We start from the raw sequence: 20,039 nt of genomic DNA, 5'->3' as shown, positions 1-20,039 counted from the left end.
AATAAGAGAATATTCCTGCTCTATGTTAAGCTCATACGGACAAGAATCCAAGGCAAAAATAACTACCTTGCTTACTCATGCATCCAAGTTACGCATGACTTGTACAATGATGGAGCTATGTTGAAACCTATGCATGGAACATTGGACACTTTGGACCCTCGTAGGAGCAGCACATGGACAAGAGGAACTTGATTTTGTTTGACCTTAGACCGTGTATTTGGACTCTTTGAACCATTAGACTCATTAGGTTGCACAAGGTCTTGGTCAAGGATCAATTCCGGATCAGAAACCCTAGTTCTTGAAGTTTCTTCATCTTCCTCACCTGGGTCTTTCTCTCTCCTCTCTTCCTCCTTGAACAATCGATCTTGGCTCATTCTCTCTCCTCTATTCCTCTTTCTCTCTCCTCTTGAATAGATCTTGCCTCCTTCTTTCTCCTTTCTTCCTTCTTATTGAATAGATCTATCTCCACTACACGAAGCCCTATTCCCGACTGACGATGAAATTGAGCAGGGTTTCATTGTTGCTCTCATCGAAGCTTTTGAAGAACGGGCTTCCTGGCCTAATTTGTTCTTTATGTCAGGCAAAGGTGGCGAAATTTTCAGCCAACGAACCTTCGCTGCGATTGGTAAAGTACTCAGATCTATTGAAGATGAGGAAGCCGCTCAGAAATTAAGTGCAGTTGCCTCGAATGTTAGGGAAGGGGAGCTGAAATCCGAACCTGTTAAGGTTGCCGGAATGTCTTGGTCGGGTTGTTCTTCACAACAACTCACTACTTTTTCTGAGAACAATGCTGGTTCGAGTTCGGATCCTTCAAAAGGACTCAGATCTATTTCTGAGATGGGTGCAAATTTTGGGTTGGGTCATGCTAAAAAACCCAAATCATAGTCTTTTAACAGACCTAGACCTAACCACTATCCTAAGATGATTCCTAGGGTCTCTGTTGCACAAATGAGAAGAATGTATGGGATTGGTGCTAAGATAACACCAATTTACGATGACGATGAAAAACATGAGTCCCCTCCTGCTGTTGGTGAATCTGTTGCTATGCCAGAGAGTAAGAGAATGAAATTTGGTCTTCCTACTTATTGACCTGAGAGTAATTAAGCGAATGAAATTTGGCCTGGGAGTAACAATTTCTAATCCATAAATTCTGGTTTTTTTTTTTTTTTTTTTTTTTTTTTTTTTTTTGTTATGTACTGGGTTGATTGGTGAAGTGTTGTTTGTGTGAATGGCAATGGATGCCAGAAGGGTGGTAGATTAAGCTGTTGTTGCTGTTATGATTGGATTATGCTGATGTTGTTGTTGGTTGGTTGGTTATGTTTAATATGTTGATGTTGTTGGTAGGTTATGTTGGTGTTGCCTTTGTTGGTAGTTTATGCTGATGTCGCCTTTGTTGGTAATTTATGCTGATGTTGCCTTTTTTGTTAGATGATGTTGATGAATGAGTCCCCTGCCATTGTGGTTGCATGTTGACTATTATTTTTTGTTAAGTTGCTTGCTCTTAAATGCATGTTGCGTAGTGTTCAATGCATGCTCAATGTTGCCTGATGCCTTGCATATGAGGGACTATTATTGATGAATGGTGTGTATGAGCAATTTTAATTCTTGTTCTCGATGACAATATTTGAGAGAACACTTTATTTGCAAGTGAGTATGCAGTGCATTGAGTCCCTCCCTAGTTCCTATTCAGTCCTTCCATGTTGCCTATTCAGTCCCTTTTTTTAGGTATTTGTCCCTAGTGGAATGAGTCCCTATTTCAGATTGTCATGCCCATTAGTAATCCATATGATGAAGGGACTCAATTGATTAAAAGTGGTCCAAACTATGGGTTGCTCCAGTTTTAGTGTTGTGCCGCACTTAGTATTGAGGTAACATGGTTTGGGCTTTTTTTTTTTTGAGAAAAAATGACACCCTATGATAGATCATCCACCCTTTGTTAAATGTGACTTGGAAGTAATGTATGAATGCTTGTAAATGTGCAAAAAAGAAAAGGTGACTTTCATACAAAATACTACTAAGAAGACTTCATACCATTTTAAAATTAGCTACATATTGAGTCCCTTCACAAAATGTCTTCTAACATGATGACTGCCTTAGACAAAAACTTACAAGATACAAAAGTACACATAACCAAAGTTAATTAAAATAACTTACAAACCCATTGTATCAACAAAATGTTGGTTATGTGTGGTAGTCCCTGTTGGCTATTTCCACTATTAAAGCCTTCAAAATGCAATTGTCTTCAATTCTTTTCTTAAATCCCTTGAGACATATTGTATTTAGTATTAGTCGATTGGGTAATACTAACATCAATTTGTCCCTGTTCAATAAAACTTAGACCTTGAAGCATTAATTCATTTGGTACTTCTATTTGAACCGCAGTTGTCCCATTCTTTCCAGCCTTCTCTTTCCATTGTGAGGGTTTTTATAACCATTTCCGCCATTTACCTTAAGTATTTCCAGCATACAATACTGCATGTGCAACCAAGTGAAATTCAAAGACTTCGGGTCATATGTATTGTATGCATTTTCAATTGCTTGTAGTAACTCTTCTAAACTTCTTGGGAATTCCTTATACTGTATTGATTGAATGGCTCTAAAAAAACCCAAATCCAGTATATTCAAGTCTGGGCTTTGGGCTGGCTGGTTTATAAACCTGATGTTGAAGCCATCCATAGTTGCAGCTTTTAAGATATATGTATCATTAGGACTGATGTGGGGTCTAGCATTGTCTTATTGTATCCATAATATATCCTTGCATGCTCCTAATGGGCATTTCGATCTGATTGCTGGAAGCATTTTATCAATTAACACTGATCTGATAACAGATTTAGTAACTGATTGCAAAGCCTTTGTCTCAACTGTACTGTGCCTGCCACTCTAATCTTTGAGTTTTTCTTTGCTGCTACCTGTTTTGTGAAAGGAAAAACACCAATTTTCCATCCCAAAATATTTCCCTATTATTACAAATATGAGGTCTAGCAGTCCCAGCCATAACCATAACCTTTTCCATGAAATTTTACACTGACTTGCTCTGTATGAGTCATCCTCCCACGGGAAAAGATAAAATCTTTGAGTCTTATCACTCATATAAAACCATTTTTCATCAATATGCACCATGTTATACATTGCACTAAACTTAGGAAGTTCATTTACCGTTCCCGGAATGACACTATCCATTATAAATTGCACTCTTTTAACTTTATGGTGATGCTTAAGTGATGGTTTTATGCTATTTGTGTGTGCCCTAAGTGTGCCAGTCCTTAGCAACCTATACACTGTTGTATGACTTAAGTGCAGTGCCTCAGCTAACCCTCTAATTGTGGTTCTTTTTTCAATTGGTATTGCTGCTAAAACAGCGTGATCAAAGTCTAATTTCTTCCTTCCCCTTTGTCTTTTTCTGCTGCACACATCAATCACTCTATTTCCCCTAAATTGGCCCTTAGCTTTTGCCCAAATTCTACCAATAGTTGTCCTATGTACATTATATTTGTATGCTAATTTTTTAATTGAACCCCTTGGTACTGATCCCCCCCCCCCCCGGGCAGTACCTTTTTCCTTCTTGTGCTAGAATTAGTTCTTGAACAATATGTTGTCTTTGTTTGTCACTTAATTCAAATGTTTTTTTTCCATTTTTCTCTACTATGACATTATCATGTTCTAATTCGATAACTACAGTTGCTGGATTACCATAATTTTCTAATTCTATATTAGTATCAGATTCAGATTCAGAAGAAAACAGTACCTCGTAATCTTCATGAAACCGTTATGACTGTTACAAATTGTAAAGCTGTTATACGTCCTCAAACCCCTCAGAATCTATTCCCCAATGTGCTGTGTGTGCTGTGATGACAGAAGAAACGATGTTAAGTGTTGTAGATGGACTGAGTTACTCACTCCTTTTATAGTGAAGTTTAAGTTGTAGGGGTTAGTGTTCTGAATTTCAGAATCTGGAATTTTGGCGGGTGATTTTGAATTTTCAGAATTTTGGTGTTTGGTGGTTTTTTAAATTTTCAGTTTAGAAAATTTTGGTGGGTAATCTAACACTGAAATGTGGTGGGTAAAGTAAAACTGAAATTTGGTGGGTAAATGTATTGTATTTTCACTGTTTCACAGTTGGTGGGTGGAGTTAAGTCAGAATTTTGGTGACTTTTGGGTAATGGATTACAGCACATTATATGCTGTGTTTGCAGATTCCAGGTTTTGGTGGGTCTCATTTTTTTTGCTAATACAAGGATAATTTTGTAATTTTACCCCTATCAAATTTTGCCGTCAAAGCTCTATGATACGATAAAAAAGAACGGATGAAGTATATGAAGTATTGTAACTTTTTTCTTAAATTAGACCAAAGCATAAATAGATGTATATGCACGGTGAAAGTTTACCTCTCTTTAAGAGAAAAAATTCTTTTTATTTTTATTTTTTTTTATTTTTAGCAAAGAAAAAAAAAACACTAAAGATCGGAGTATAAATAATTGTTGTTATAGTAAAAATAAGTTGCAACAAACTTACACATAACCTAATACAAGTAAAAGGGTTTTTATTTTTATTTTTAATATAGATACCTTTAGCTTTATTATAGTAATAGTGAAGTTTTTAATTAATTATATAGTGATGTTTATTTTCATATGGAGATCTTCTAGTGTATATAGTGACATAAAAGTATATTGATACCGAGTATATAATAAAAAAATTACACTCATCTCAAAATCAAATGCGAAGTATATCATATTTATAGTGAAAAATGAGAAGTTTAAGAGTTCAATCCATACAGATGTTCTCAATTGTGTATGGAGCAAAGCTTTAAAAGTGGACACAAGTACAAGAGATTTACCAGGCCATACACTTATTCCATAACGGTTCATACGCAATAGCATAAAAATAATCGATTGAGTATAGCTAATGAAGTATAACTAGTTGAACTATTGATGTAGTGATCTTACAATGTAAGTCCATATTTTAAAATATTTTGTAAGCAATTCTTATATACTTAATTCTAGCTAGTACAATACTACAATCCTATCTCTACCATTACATTGTTTTTTCTTTTGCATACTTTCTTATTTAAAACTTAATTTTGCTCTTTTATTTTTATTTTTTATTAAAGAAATGCTCCTTTGTTTTAAATTACTGACATAACCGACTTCATTCTTGTTACAAATCAAACTAGTTAAGGTAGCCAATTAGGGTTCCTTAAAAAAAAACGAAAATCAAGAAAGGGTTTTTTCATTTCTTGATCATAACCGAATTAACTAACTGCCATAACAAACTCTCAGACCAAATAAGATAAATTCGTTTGGATAAATCTTGATTCTGTAACAGCTAAACTACCCTTATAAATATCAACCCACCATTATAAATCAAATCATTCCTCAACCCTTTTTCAAGCACTCTTCATTGTTACAGCAACATTTTCAGAAACATTACTTTCATCACCAAAAATCCTAAGAAATCTCTTTGTTTCTGTTCTGTTTTCTTCTCTTCTTCTGTTAATCACTCCTTCATCAGTACGCAGCCATGTCGGGTTCGGGTTCGAGTTCACAAGCGATGCTACGACGTGGTGTAGCGGAGACAGATTCCGAGGGGCGATACGAAAGGTACCACATGAGCATATCACACCCCCACCCCATGAAATTAGTTTATGAAGGAATTGATACAGTTACTGGTATACAAATCTATTGGTGTAAGATTGTCTTAGGACTTTCAACAGAAGAAGTCAAGAAGAAGAAGAAATTCAAAGATTACTGTGTTGAGCCTAAGTTGTTACAGTCTTTACAACATGAAAATATAGTAAAATGTTTCCATTATTGGCCTGATAAAATCCTGAAGACTGTTCATATGATTACTGAGGCTTTTTCTTCAGAGAATTTGAGGGATTACAGTCTGAAATATGATCTGGTTGGTAATAAGCAAGCAATCAGGAGATGGTGTAAACAGATTCTCTTAGCATTGGACTATCTTCACAGTCAAACCCCACCGATTATGCACCGTGATGTTAGCCTCGAGAACATCTTTATTAATGGGAATACAGGCGAGGTTAAGCTAGGAGAGTTTGGTGCCGCGAGAAGGCTTGAAGAGGGTGCTGATTTACAGGACTATCCTGATGCACCAGAGTACATGGCACCAGAGGTTTTTCTGTTGGACTATGATCAGCGGGCTGACATGTATTCTTTCGGGATGTGCGTGGTTCAGATGATGAGTAAAGAAAAGATTTACAGCGAATGCAAGAATCGCGATGAGATTCAGTCGCGTGTTCAGAGGGGTTTAAGGCCTGCTGCGTTTGAAAAAGTGACAGATCCTGAGATTAGGGAGTTCATTGATGTCTGTCTGGCACTTCCACATGACAGATCTGCAGCATCTGATCTTTTGAGAGACCCGTTGATTCACTCGGAGGCTAATTTTGAAGGCATACGAACAGGGTTGAGCAGTGCAGGTATAGCTGATGCAGATGAGAGGCTGCGCGGAATGATGCAGGGAGGAGGAAGAGGAAGAAGCAAGCCTATTTGGCTTCAGAAGCTGTCAAAAATGTCGTCGATCATACGCAAGAACTTGTGATCATGGCCTAGGCTCGATTTGATTCTTTAGTACAATACTAAACTTTTCCTAGGTATCAATTCTTTTATGTCAGACTACAGATTATAATCAGTCTTTAATTCTAGGTGTTTTAGTATGTTAGTGATTTGATATTACTTAGTATGTCAATTGTCAATAAGTATGATTACACTCAGTTTTAGGTTGATGCTGAGTTTTCTAATTATGCATAATAGTGTGTGTATGTGTGTGTGTCAGACTGTCAGTCAGTCAGTCAGTGTGTTTGCTGATTGATTTTCATCAGTTGTTAGCGTTTGATTTGTGCCAAGAACATTGCTGAGTTAGTTGATTGTAACAAATTTGTCAAGAATATTGCTTAGTTAGTTGAATGAAATAAATTTAGAAGTATTAATATGTTTTTCTTTCTTTATAATCAGTTTCTAGATTCATAAGCTTTGCTTTTCGATTCTGTATTCTCTTATATAGCTACTGTAATGTGATCGAGTTAAGCACAGGCTATATATCCATGATTCCAAGTCATTAGTGTTGCTATATCTTATGTTTAGCCTGAGTTGGGTCTGTAATTAGTAGGACATAATTAAATAAATATGGTTAGTCGTGTTGTGTCATCAAGCTTAGAGTTTATTCGAGTTTAGCTCATAATATAAAATGTATCTTATTATAAAACAACACTTAAATTGTAAGAAAAGTTAATTACACTAATGCCTAAACCTGAAAAAATTTAATCAAACAAAGAAAAACCAATTGATGATGAATTAGTGGTACTTTGTGCATTAATGAGTTAGTTTAATTACTCAATTTCCTGAACCTATAAGGGTAGTAAATTTCTTGCTATGTTTATACAAGTCATGTAAAATTGTAAAGGTTAATGTGATATGATGTATTTTTAATTTAAATAAGTAGATTTGTTCATGCAATGCGCGACTTTTAGATAAAATCTTAATGTTAAACTTCCTAATGCAAGTGATAATTGTAAGCAAGCCGATGTTAATGCAAATTAGCCAATAAGTAACAAGCCAAATTAAACTCATCTGCATGATTTTACTTGTATTATAAAGTTAGTTATTAAGTGGTTAGAAAAAATGAGAAGAAAAAAAAGGTAACATACTACACTGAAATGAACATGGGTGTCATATACTCAATTTCGAATTTAATTAATCGAAGAATCAAGTGTATTTAAATTGTTGAAGTCTGTTTATTCATGGCCGGACTAATATTTCTCTATAATTTAATCTTTTCTACCATATAATCCCTATTTTCTTTTTTTTTTTCTTCTTCTTTTTTTATTGTGTCAAAGTACGTACGTTAATTAGCATTTTATACCTAACACTGTGTTTAGAAAATACTCGCTATTCAATTTTAATGAGCAAAAGTATATACGTTAAATAGAGACAAATAAAATGAGACGGGTAAAGCATATCACAAGGCCAGTATGTATCTAGTTAGTTAGCACACCGGTCTACTGCTACTAGTTATACATATCTGATACCAAGCTCACAATACAGAGAATTAAAAGAATAGCAAAGTAACAAATTTGTGAAGCGGATGAACTGCAAAATAAAGAACGTGACCGCAAGATGATGAATTTTTAGACGTCCACATAACAATAACGTACTACTCATTTAGTCAAACTTAATTATATCATAGCATACGTACTACTCTATATATATAGTTTTAATCTTATTAGTAATTTTATTTGCATTTATTATATTGTTTTATTTTATACAAGCTTAACAAAACTCATAATCAACTCTTATATACACATTAATAGTACTCGAGTCTTTGATTCTACCCTGGTCATACTTTGCTTTATCACTGACGATCATAATTTGCAAATGGCTAGAGTTCTCACTACAATTTTCATCACTACTATTATGCTAGTGGCTATCCAAACCATATCAGGTAAAGTTACCCTCCTTCTTATGTATCACTAGGGCATTGCACCTGCTCGATAAATTATGTACACTTGGGAGGTTAGCTAGGATATCGTGATCTAGGAGTACCACAATATTCCGATCAAATGATTGTACAACTTAACCTTAATTTGGTTTTCTCAATTAATGTAGATTCAAAAGTTTTGATTTTGTTTTAAAAAGACAAGTGAGTGTAAGAAAAAAGTGAGTGAATGTAAGAAAAGAGTAGTAAAGTAAGAATGACCGAAAAATATGTGTTAATATTGTTAGATAAGATTATAAAGACTTTAAAAGGATTTTTAAAATTGAATTAAACTAAAGTGAATAGAACAAAATATAACACGGGTAGCATATTTTTTATTGAGATGATTATTCTCCGTTCTCCATTATGTTCAATAATTAATATTCATGTTGTATATCTATATGGATTTTGCTTCATATTTCAAATGAATTGAATTAATAATTTGAGAATTTTGATATTTAAAAACGTAATTTTTTCAAGTGATTATTACTTCACAAATTAAACTTTATGTTTGACTAGTTAAATTTCTTTCTTACTTATTCAACTCAACCCTTATAGTTGCTGCTAAATCAAAGAAATGTAAGCAAGCATACGACTTATGTGGAGGTGATACCGGAAAAAAATGTTGCAAAGGACTCAAGTGCATTACTAAAGATGATTCTCCGGATGAAATCGGAAAATGTATACCGAAAAGTACAAAATGTAAGAAGGCCTATGATTTTTGTGGAGGCATCACAGAAGCAAAATGTTGCAAAAAATTGAAGTGTGTACGTAAAGATGATTTCAAAAACGCGATTGGAAAATGTATACCAAAAAACCCGAAGTGTAAGAAGAAGAACGAGTTTTGTGGAGGCCTTGCCGGATACAAGTGTTGCAAAGGATTACATTGCATACCGCTAGGCGATGTTCCGCATACTGGTGGAGTTTGTAAGAAAGGGAAACTGTGTAAGAAAAAGGACCAACTTTGTGGCGACTTCACGGGTGTTAAATGTTGCAAGGGACTTAAATGTGAATTTAAAGATGATTTCTTGGAAATTGGAAAATGTAAGCCTAAACACCATTAGAAGCATGAGTTTAATTTGTTTTACTTGTGGTGGTCATAATATTGACACCCTATCTTCAAAATCCTGGCCTCGCCTATGACAACAACCTCCTAAGCCCTCTTATGCTCATGTTAGACATGTACCATTAATCATGTTGTAAAACTAAGAATTATAAATTTTAATGACAAATGAAGTAATGATCAACAACTTAACATCTGAATTAGCTGATTATGTCTAAAGATTCAGTGTACATGCATCATCAGTACTTATACGCCGAAGAAAGAACAATTTGTTTGCTGTCAAACCCAATGCATTAGCTTCCCCAACCACAAAAAACAAGGGAAGTTAAAACTGTTGAGGAAACTAGCTTAGCTATAATTAGTTACATGTGGTTTGAGCATATATCTCTCTAATTAAGCTCTGTTAACAAGTGCTTTCTCTCTCGCTCTCTCCATTATATCTCTCAAGATCGAAGTTACAATCATTTCGGAATGTAATCTTAACTGTCTCTTGTCAATGTCGAGCTGTTGGACTTCTCAAACCTCCCAAATTCTCTAGGTAGGATACCTTCTTAGGAACTGCAATGTTCGCGAGTTTTCCAACTTTTAAGTCACTTATATCTTTTATGTCCTCATTTCCTGCTCCTTCCTTTGCTTTTAAGTCTCCTTCGCCGTTATCCATAGTCCAGCCCATGAAATCTGATAGTGTCATTGATGGCGGTGTTCCTACAGCATTTAGCCTCTCTATTTCTTCATCTGCATTAGGGAACTTTGTTGAAGTGATCTTGATATCTGCTAGGGGATTCCTCTTCTTTTGCGCGAGTGATGGGTTTTGAGCAAGAGAATCTGCATACAGTACATCTTCTATTCGAGATAAGACTGTGTGTGCCAAGCTCTCTAGGATTCTTGAGTAACTCTCAAGAAGTGCATGACCAATATCCTGCAAAAGCCATAAAATTACCACATTACACAAACCTATTTAGGTTTCTTGTTTCGAGTTGTCTGAAAACTAACTCCCCTAATTTAAACTTCATACTTCGTAAGTTTAGTATAAAAAAAATAAGTTCAGATAAGAGCCGATAAAGCTGAAAAATGACATGTAAGGAGCCCTTGGTAAGCATGGATTTTTACCTTGTTAAATTGAATCTTGCTGATATCGAGTTGGGATTGAGAAATTCCAGGGAATCGCTGCTTGATGATAATCAAAATGGTCTCCGCCCTCTCTTCAAATAGTTCCCTCTTCTCTATACTCACGGCTGAACCCCAAGGAGACTTAGCATCCTTGTTGGTCATCTTTCGTCTCCAAATCACTACTGAAGCCTCAATTCTGTTCTTGAGATCGAGAATTTTGTGCTCAGATGACAAGTCCATTATTGTAAAAAATTGCTCAGGATCAAAATATTCAACTGTTATGCTTTTGTATAGTGCATCTCCAAGGCTAGCTCTTCCATTCTACCAAGAAAACGCGACATTTTTATCAGCAAAAAACCAGCAAAAATCTAGGAAACTTGTATTTCAAAAACAAAGAATTCTGTTCTTTAGTATTAAAACCTTAGGCAGGGATTCAATGTAGTTTTCGGGGATTTCCATTTCTGATAAGACTTGTGCATTGATAGCCATTGCGGCCTTAAGCACTTGGTTAACAGAATCCTTCTGAAACTGCAGCCATTTCTTTGTGACTTCAGATAGACCATTTGTAGGAACTTTGACTGTAGGTAACCACCATTTATCATCTCTTTTAGACCCTTTCTCTGAATCATCAGCATCTTTAGCTACGTAATAGAATTCGTTTTGGTCCTTGAAATTGTCTAGACAGTCCTATATTCATGATACATACAAGCAATTCAAATTCTGTTTTATAAACCAAAATACTTCCATGTACAATAGTATATATGAAATGATAATATATGAATTTAGCCTAATTTGAATACTTACAATTAGCATGGCGTCAAGCTTTCGAAGGGCAGGGATATTCATTTGGAGATCCGTTCTTTGTTTTGTTATCATGATCTGTTACAAAGATATGATAATACAATTAGTCCAACTTGTACTAAAGTATGAACAAATTTAACAAAATGAAGTGTTAGATAAGAAGATACTTGCCTCCATATTAGTTCCATTCGCGGATTTTTGTTGAGAAGGAACAAATTCAACTATATGATCGGTAACAGATAACAGCCAATCGATTTCCTTCTTCCATCTAGACCTGTTTTCCGGGGCCATTGGCTCTAGTTTCCTCTGTTCTCCAAACACAGATGCTGCATAATAATGCACAAGGTACTACTTTGCGTAAGTTAATCATGAAACTAATCTATTGACCATTCAAATATACTTTCTCAATGTGATGCAGGGCAGGTGGTGGCCTCAAGAAATTGCCCTGCAGGCCTTGCACTCGCGTGCTATTGCTCAAATCATCGCTATGGTTTGTGAAATGTACTCTATGTATTTGGATATTGTTCTAGATAAATATGGATATACATAAATTAGACATCAAGCTTATACATAAGCCTATGTTTGAAGGTTAAAATGCAATTCTAACAAAATTTACTTTTCTAAAGTCTCAAAATGCACACTTGTGCATTAAGCTTGTGCAATAATGATCGTATACACATATATACAACATGAACAATCTAAATCCATTTTCCTATAAGTTTATCCAACCTTTAATTTTACTTCAATTCCATCTGATATTATTCCAATTGTAGACCTCTGTTGAAAAAAAACAACCACAAAACAGAAATATTTTCGGGTTGTTGTAGGCCTTACCTGCCAAATTGGTGACGGCGTTGGATAAAGCCAAAGCCGAGGACACACCCTTTCCTCCACCAGACATATCCTCGCCTAGGAGCAACTTGGCAAACCTCTCCTTCATCATTTCCATATCTAAAACCATAAATTAAAACCATAAAGTAATAACAATGTAACGATAACATGGTAATAATGTATCGTCGAAAACCATAAATATTATGATCTAATAATTTTACATGAACAACAATGTAGAATATGTTAAGGATTATGTTCATACCTTTCTGAAGGCCATCTCTATCACCTCCACCATACGCGGTCAACCTTGATCGCGGACCAGGACCTTGATCCTTCTCTAAGCTTGAACCAATCCTATGGCTAATCAACAAAGGTTGTTCTACCTTAGAAGCATAACTTTTGGTACCCCTTGGATCCTCTACCAAGTCCTCTGCGCTCGAGCTCTCTAGGATCATACTTCGTGAATGGCCGCGCCTCATGCTATTATTCCCAACACTTTCTCTATTCATTCCTCGAATTTGGTTTAGCCTCGCCTTGTAATTCTCTTGTTCTTGCTCCAACGACGCGCGCACCATTTCCTTCCTAGCTAAATTTGTGTTAACTATCATGGAATGGATGTGTTTGTGGTTGGAACAAAAAATTTTGCATGACACAAAAAAAAGAAAATTTTGTTAATGGCAACAACAAGGATGTTTTTGTGTCATGAAGTATAATAAGATTAAGGAGAGAGGAAGAAAAGTTTGTAATGAAGAAGAAATCTTTGTTTGACTTTTGTTTTTTTTTATTTTTTTTTTAATTTTTTTAAAAAATTTTTGTAACAAAAATGATAAATTGCTAAGAGGGAAGAGAAAATTCAAGCATAGTTTAGGCTGGCAAAGAATTGGTAGGATGATTGTTTTTGTGATAGTTTACTATTTTTGAAAAGAAAGGATGTTAAGAACGTGGGGTGCATGTTTTGGGAGGAAAAGTTACAAGTTGTCATGAAAGAGAGAATTTTATAATTAAGATTTGATTAATATTTAACTAGGGGGTGATTAAGGGTAAAGTGGAAGTTTTATCTAAGGATAAGGAGAATAATGTTTGGATTTTTGGCTAATTAGTGTTTTGGACAGTCAAGAAAGTCCAACGAACAGCCACGTCTAAGGCATCATCATGATTGATTAATAATGGATACGCAACTATTTCTTCATTTTCATAGGGAACAATATAAGGTGTATCTATATAATTATGTTATGAGTATGTTAGATGATATTGTTATTATGTACGTTAATTATAAATGCATTTTAAGAGTGTACCATTTTATGGCCAACATATAGAGAAGCTTTGTTTTAAAGAAATTAGTTATTGTATCGTTTGATATATAATTAACATACATAAGTATATGTTGGATCGTCTATTACAAGTTTACAACATCTATGTAATGTATTCGTACCAGAACATTGAGAATGGTGCTCTACCAGTCTACCTTAACGCAAAGCTACATATACGACAGGCGCTCTTGCACCATCATAATTCATAAATACTAGTGTTTCACACTTTCACTTAGGAAATAACAAAAATAAAAACTCGAAAAAGACCTCTTGTCAAATTTAGAAAGGAATATTTTCAATATTTCAACAAAATAAAAAATATAAGCCAATTAATTATTACTCCCTCTTTTTTTTTTTCCTTTTTTTTTAATGCATCAATTTGACCGGCACATTTGTCAAGGTGTAACTTTGACTATTAATATCTTCAATTGTCTATTAGTAAAATTGTAACAAAATTATATTATGAAAGTAGACATTGTGACGAATCTAACGATACTTAATATAATAACATTTATTTATTTTATAATAGCAAAAAAATTCAGTCAAACATAGCATGTGAATAGTGCAAAATTCAAACTGATGCATTTAAAAAAAAACGATAGTATTAGTATGTTGTATGAGTATTAGTTAATCATCTTATAATTCTATGTTACCTATATATACTCCCTTCAATTTTTATTTTCTTATTTGAAATCTTTTTAGGAGATTAAAAAATCAAAAATGGGAAAATTAAAATGGAACAATTCAATAGAGTACGTCAAACATGCATATAGGTCCACTGAGCTTACAATATTCATCATATATTAAAAAAAAAATGAGTACAAGTACTATTGTACTAATATTAATCACAAGTTTCTTCCTAATTTGTAGAAAGTAATTAAGGAAAATGATTAGTATTACTAAACTTTGATTCTATCTTGTAGGATAGATATAATTTGTCTACCCATTATATTGGGTTGATCCGACCATCTCTTGGTATTGATGTGGTAGGTGATCACCAGTGGCGGACTCAGGAATTTCCGACTGGTGAGTCATAATTGATAACCAAATATGTAAAAAGAAAAAATTTACCAAAATTCCCAAGAAAAATTATTTACAAAGATCATCCAAATAGAAAATTGACAAGATTACAGTACTAACTAATAATTAACAAGCTTAAAATTGACAAGACTAAAATTAACAAACTAATAATTAACAAGCTAATAATTGACAACATGACAAGCTTAGCTCTCTAATAATTAACAAACTAATAATTGACAAGATTAAAATTTGTACAAGCATTAAGTTCACATTTCATCAAAAACCCAACAACATTAACAAAAGGTTCAAAGTTAGTATTTTTTTTTTAAAAAAAAAAACTTAGAAAATAATTTATTTATTTATTTTTTTTAAAAAAACTTAAAAAATATTTTGGGCCCTGGTGAGTCATTTGACCCACCAGGCATAAGGCCAAGTCCGCCAATGGTGATCACAATTGCAATGGTGGATTGATGGTTTATGGTGGAAAAAGTCAATTTGTCTAATTAGGTAGGTCACTAACATAAGTCAAACCATTAAAGTATTTAAGTCACCTTTACAGAAAAAAGTATTACACGATGAGTTCAAGACTTTAAAGGTTAAAAAAAAAAAGATAAGAATTGGGGCCTTGAACCACGCACTATTGACATTTCGCCCTTATTAGTTGTCTAATTATTATGAAAGTAGTCGGCTCTTCTTTGTGTTAAGTTTGGTGGTTTAGGATCAATATTGACAAGGTTTTGAAGTTGTGGTGCTAGGTGACAACAAATTATGCTAGTGATAAAGAGAAATTTCCCTTTAGAGCGAACCCACTCTTGAGTTGAAATTTTCTCATAAAGGAGTTTGTGGGCTCTCTATCTCATGGCATCCCAAGATTCCCAAACATGAGATATCTCCTAAAGTGAAGAAAACTAGAATCTCCTTAGGAAACTTTCAAGTGAGTAGAGAGAGGAATAAACTCTTAAATTGCAATGTTCGTAAATAAGAACCACCTAATTCTCAATATTTAGTTGTCTAATTACGCTAGAGAATATCAATACCACCATTGTTATTACTCCATTTCTTTTTTTATGTAAATGATTCGACAATACAAATTACAAATAAACATACTTGTATGAGACTCGAATACATATCCTCAGTCGTAAATTCGTAACTACTTGACCAAGCCCTTAGCGCCTCAGCAATTCATTCCTATCATCAAGGTCTCCCAAATCTTCAAGAACGTGTCACCGAATATATGCTACATGCCCAACATAACACAACAAACAATCACACAAGACACAGCCAAAACCAACTCTAATTTCCTACCACTAGTCCCACACAAATTCATTCACAATCCATAAAATACACCCTCACAAAAACACACTCAACTCAATCAACAACATCATCACCAACAAAAATGGAGTCAATAGGAGTACTATTAGCATGCCCAATGAATTCCTACCTTGAAGAAGAACTCACCAAACGCTACAATCTCTTCCGCTTCTGGAACTTTCCAGACCGCACCCAATTCCTCTCTCAACACTCCAACTCCATTCGCGCCGTCGTCGGTAACGCTTTCGCCGGAGCCGACGCCGCCCTTATCGACGCTTTGCCGAAGCTCGAGATCGTGTCGAGTTTTAGCGTCGGACTTGATAAAATTGATCTGGGTAAATGCAAAGAAAGAGGAATTAAGGTTACGAATACCCCTGATGTTTTGACTGATGATGTTGCGGATTTGGCGATTGGGCTTATGCTTGCTGTTTTGCGAAGGATTCCTCAGTGTGATCTTTATGTTCGAAATGGGTTGTGGAAGAAAGGGGATTTTCGATTAACTACTAGGGTATGTTCATTTAATTAAATTTGATTGAATTCCCCTTTTGTTTATAAAATTGGGTTTGATTCATTTTTTTTGATTGAATTATGGTTGTTAAAATTATGGTGAAGCTTGATTGATTGTGATTTGGTTTAATTTGAGTTAAATAGTACCCAATTTCCCTGTGTTGAACTGTTGATGATGAATTACTGAATTACATTATGTTGATTGTTTTTGGTGTAGTTTGATGGTTGATGTGATTGTGTTGAAGTTGGATTGATTTTTTTTAATGTAATTTCAGTAGAAAGGAATTAATGTCACAGTGGATTTCGAGTTCGGTAATTTGAGTGAAAAGGGGAACTATATCACATTGAATTGATATGCTTTGGTACAATTTGGCTCTTTTGATATTGAATTGGTTATGCTTTGGTTTAATGTGAATTGAGTAAAAGCCAATATCACATTCAATTTGGGTTATCATCTTATTGTTTTTAACATGTGTTAATGGTGAGTTTTGAAATTCTGTTAGCATTGTTGACTTTTTCTTTGAGTTTTGTAGAAATTAGTGTAATTTGGGATAACATACTAACTTTTGCTACTTCAGAAATTGGATTCTTATATTTTGCTGAATTTCCTATTCGTATTTATTAACATATCACTATGATATTTGTTGTTGCTGCTGCTGACCTTGTAGTTGGGGTAATTCTGCAAAGTTCCAATTCTGTCATATTTAGAAGTTTAACATATCCACAATTGTCTGATTAATTATGGTTTATTAAAACCTAACTGCGAGTCTTAATCATCAATTTATCATTGTCACTCACATAACTATTAGCCTATTAGCTTGAAGCTTATCAAAAACTTAGAAAAACTGCCGTTTAGAAACTTAAAAATTTAGCTGTTATGCATGAAACTTGAGAGCATATAGGTGTTTAAAATAGCGAATACAAGCATGGATGTTAAACTTTAATTAGGGTTCTGTATATCAACACTGAACATTTAACTGGCTCTGTCTTCATGAACCACAAAATGGGATGGGTTGTGGTTGGGGAGGACTTGGGCTTGGAATTTTTGTTGACTATGAGATTAGACTTCATGTTCGCACCCACTGGATGATGAACAGCGAAGTTCATATTGGATTACTCAATCTAAGACATGTTATTATGAGGTTCTCAATAAAAGGAGATTTCATTTAAGCAGAATCTCTAGATATCCTCCTTGTGCTTTAGCCGTTTATAAAATTAGCAGTCATTTTATGATCTGTGCTTTGGTTATGTTGGACTGGAGAAGGACGGGAGATCGTTATGTGGTAAATAATTTAATGTGTTACTAACAATATGATTGGTGATGTTAAACACTCAGTCTTTAAATTGCCTGCGCAAATTGATACTGATCCTCCATTTCCTCATGTAAATTCCTCTTTTTGTTTGTTGTTCATTTTCATATTTTTTTTTTTTAAATAGTAAACCTTTGGTTATCTTTAACGATGTTCATTATGAAGTTGGAGCCTACATCTATACTTTACCATACCATGAAGCTGTAGCTAGTTGGATAACTTGGGCAAGTTTTAACCTATTACTGGCATATCAATCATACCATTGAGTTGCTTGCTTTATAGAGCATATATGCCAATCGGTTTATTCCACATGCTGAACTTTGTTGGATGCCTCATTGATATTTACGTGCTGCACTTTATATATTAGGGACTTATCCCCTGGATATTAAATGCATTGAGTATCGAACAATCTTTCTGATTAAACCTGTTGACAACTTTCTACCTTTGTATCTTATATCCATGAGTGGGTTCCTTGATTAAGAGCTCAGCATTAACTGCTCTTTTGCTTTGTCTTTCCAGTTTAGTGGCAAAAGGGTTGGAATTATCGGCTTGGGTAGGATTGGTGCTGCAGTTGCCAAGAGAGCTGAAGCATTTGACTGTCCAATTTCTTATTACTCAAGAACTAAGAAGGCAGATTCAAACTATACTTACTATCCCAGTGTCATCGAGCTTGCCTCCAACTGCGACATACTGGTAGTTGCTTGTGCCTTAACTGAAGAAACACGACATATTGTCAACCGTGAAGTAATAGACGCTTTGGGGCCTAAAGGTGTTCTGATCAACATTGGAAGGGGCCCTCATGTTGATGAACCAGAGTTAGTAAAAGCACTTTCTGAAGGCCGGCTAGGTGGGGCTGGGCTTGATGTCTTTGCAAATGAACCTCATGTTCCTGAAGAGTTGTTCAAGCTTGACAATGTAGTACTCTTGCCTCATGTTGCAAGTGGGACTGAGGAGACTCGTACTGACATGGCTAATCTTGTTATTGGGAACTTGGAGGCTCACTTCAATGGAAAACCGCTGTTGACACCAGTTGTTTGATTGTTCAGGGTAATCGTAGGCCATTAATATATGATTCCTGATTGTGGACAAACTATTTTGTTAGGGAAATGAACCGTTTATCGTTTGACTGAGCACGGTTGTATTATATTGCAAATTGAATTCCCTGCTTAACATTATTTATTCCCAAGATCAGTTTGGGTCATAAAAATAGTCTTTTTTTTAAGTACTTGGCTTTTTTTTTCTTTTTTGGGTGCTAAAGAGGGGGCTAGGCCTCAAACAGAGAATTACTCCGTACTCTGTAACTATTAATGTCATGATGAAGAATAAATTCTCCCTAATTCGGGGAGTTGGTCAAGCTCTATTCTTGCATTTTGATTGATCCAGGCATTTGCTAACCAGTGTACAGCCCTGTTCCTTTGTGATAGACATGAGTAAATAAGATCTCCCAACTCCCAAGTATTGTTTCTTATCATTCTCGGCATTTGTACACCATTGCCTGTATAATACGGAGTAGGTCAGTTCTAGTACACCATTAACAGGGTATGAGGCATTTTCAAGGAATAGGTTATAATACCATAACAAATTAACAAGGTACACCATTCATATATTTATGTCATAAGTTATTAAGTAGCTTGTATACTTGTATGCGATCAATTGACATATCAGATACTCAATGTACGTTATCAAAATATCAATTCAAGGCTTCAAGCCCATAAAGCCTAAAATAAGTGTTACCAAATAATTTAGTCATATAAAACCTTAGAGTTGATACTCATAACCTCAAAAATATTACCTCAAATTGAATCTTGTCTTAGTTGTCTATATCATTAATTTCGTTGCTGGCTAAACACCAAAAGAAACCAATTTACCAAACAAAATAAACCATAAATCATACTCCCTCCGTCCCCGAAACTTCGACACTTATGGCCTAAATTTAGTCCCAAAATGTTCATCCCATTTGCATTTTAATACCCTTTAATTTGCAATAATATTTGTGCAAAATTAGCTTCCCCATGCAAATTTTGCTTTTTCTATATACTTCTATTACTTTTTCTCTCTACTTTTTTGCAATTCCAATGTAAATTTCCCTCAATGTATTTTTCTTAGTTTTCCCATACACTTTCAATTTAACTTCTTAATACCCGCGAAATCAACCCAAAAGGGTCGAAGTTTCGGGGATGGAGGGAGGGAGTAGTTATATATTAGCAAGTCTTCGCTAATCACTAAACCTGGGCACGGGCCGGGTTGGCCCGCGTGCCGCCCGGCACGGCCCGCCGTTCGGCGCAGCCC

At 34.9% G+C, this 20,039-nt stretch overlaps 4 protein-coding genes across 4 annotated transcripts; 3 read left to right on the top strand and 1 right to left on the bottom strand.

Annotated features, from left to right (window-relative positions):
- Positions 1-5,517: 5,517 nt before the first annotated feature.
- LOC110698843 (probable serine/threonine-protein kinase WNK6) lies at positions 5,518-6,555 on the top strand. Its single transcript, XM_021876361.1, has one exon. The coding sequence runs from the start codon at positions 5,518-5,520 to the stop codon at positions 6,553-6,555; it is 1,038 nt and encodes a 345-aa protein (XP_021732053.1).
- A 1,693-nt stretch (positions 6,556-8,248) lies between these two features.
- LOC110698776 lies at positions 8,249-10,017 on the top strand. Its single transcript, XM_021876299.1, has 2 exons — positions 8,249-8,454; positions 9,046-10,017. The coding sequence occupies exons 1-2, from the start codon at positions 8,388-8,390 to the stop codon at positions 9,549-9,551; spliced, it is 573 nt and encodes a 190-aa protein (XP_021731991.1). The 5' UTR covers positions 8,249-8,387; the 3' UTR covers positions 9,552-10,017.
- A 1-nt stretch (position 10,018) lies between these two features.
- Positions 10,019-13,538, bottom strand: LOC110698778 (rop guanine nucleotide exchange factor 12-like). Its single transcript, XM_021876301.1, has 7 exons — positions 12,555-13,538; positions 12,296-12,412; positions 11,633-11,787; positions 11,465-11,539; positions 11,081-11,347; positions 10,661-10,981; positions 10,019-10,469 (listed from the first exon to the last, which is right to left on the bottom strand). The coding sequence occupies exons 1-7, from the start codon at positions 12,898-12,900 to the stop codon at positions 10,044-10,046; spliced, it is 1,707 nt and encodes a 568-aa protein (XP_021731993.1). The 5' UTR covers positions 12,901-13,538; the 3' UTR covers positions 10,019-10,043.
- A 2,267-nt stretch (positions 13,539-15,805) lies between these two features.
- Positions 15,806-19,104, top strand: LOC110698773 (hydroxyphenylpyruvate reductase). The gene is made up of 2 exons (XM_021876296.1): positions 15,806-16,441; positions 18,270-19,104. Exons 1-2 carry the CDS (start codon positions 16,019-16,021, stop codon positions 18,786-18,788), a joined length of 942 nt encoding a protein of 313 aa, XP_021731988.1. The 5' UTR covers positions 15,806-16,018; the 3' UTR covers positions 18,789-19,104.
- Positions 19,105-20,039: the final 935 nt, after the last annotated feature.

This window comes from Chenopodium quinoa, unplaced genomic scaffold (assembly GCF_001683475.1).
Source record: "Chenopodium quinoa cultivar QQ74 unplaced genomic scaffold, ASM168347v1, whole genome shotgun sequence".
Lineage (NCBI taxonomy): Eukaryota > Viridiplantae > Streptophyta > Magnoliopsida > Caryophyllales > Amaranthaceae > Chenopodium > Chenopodium quinoa.
The sequence above is the reverse complement of the archived record's forward strand: the minus strand, read 5'-3'. Positions and strand labels throughout refer to the sequence as shown.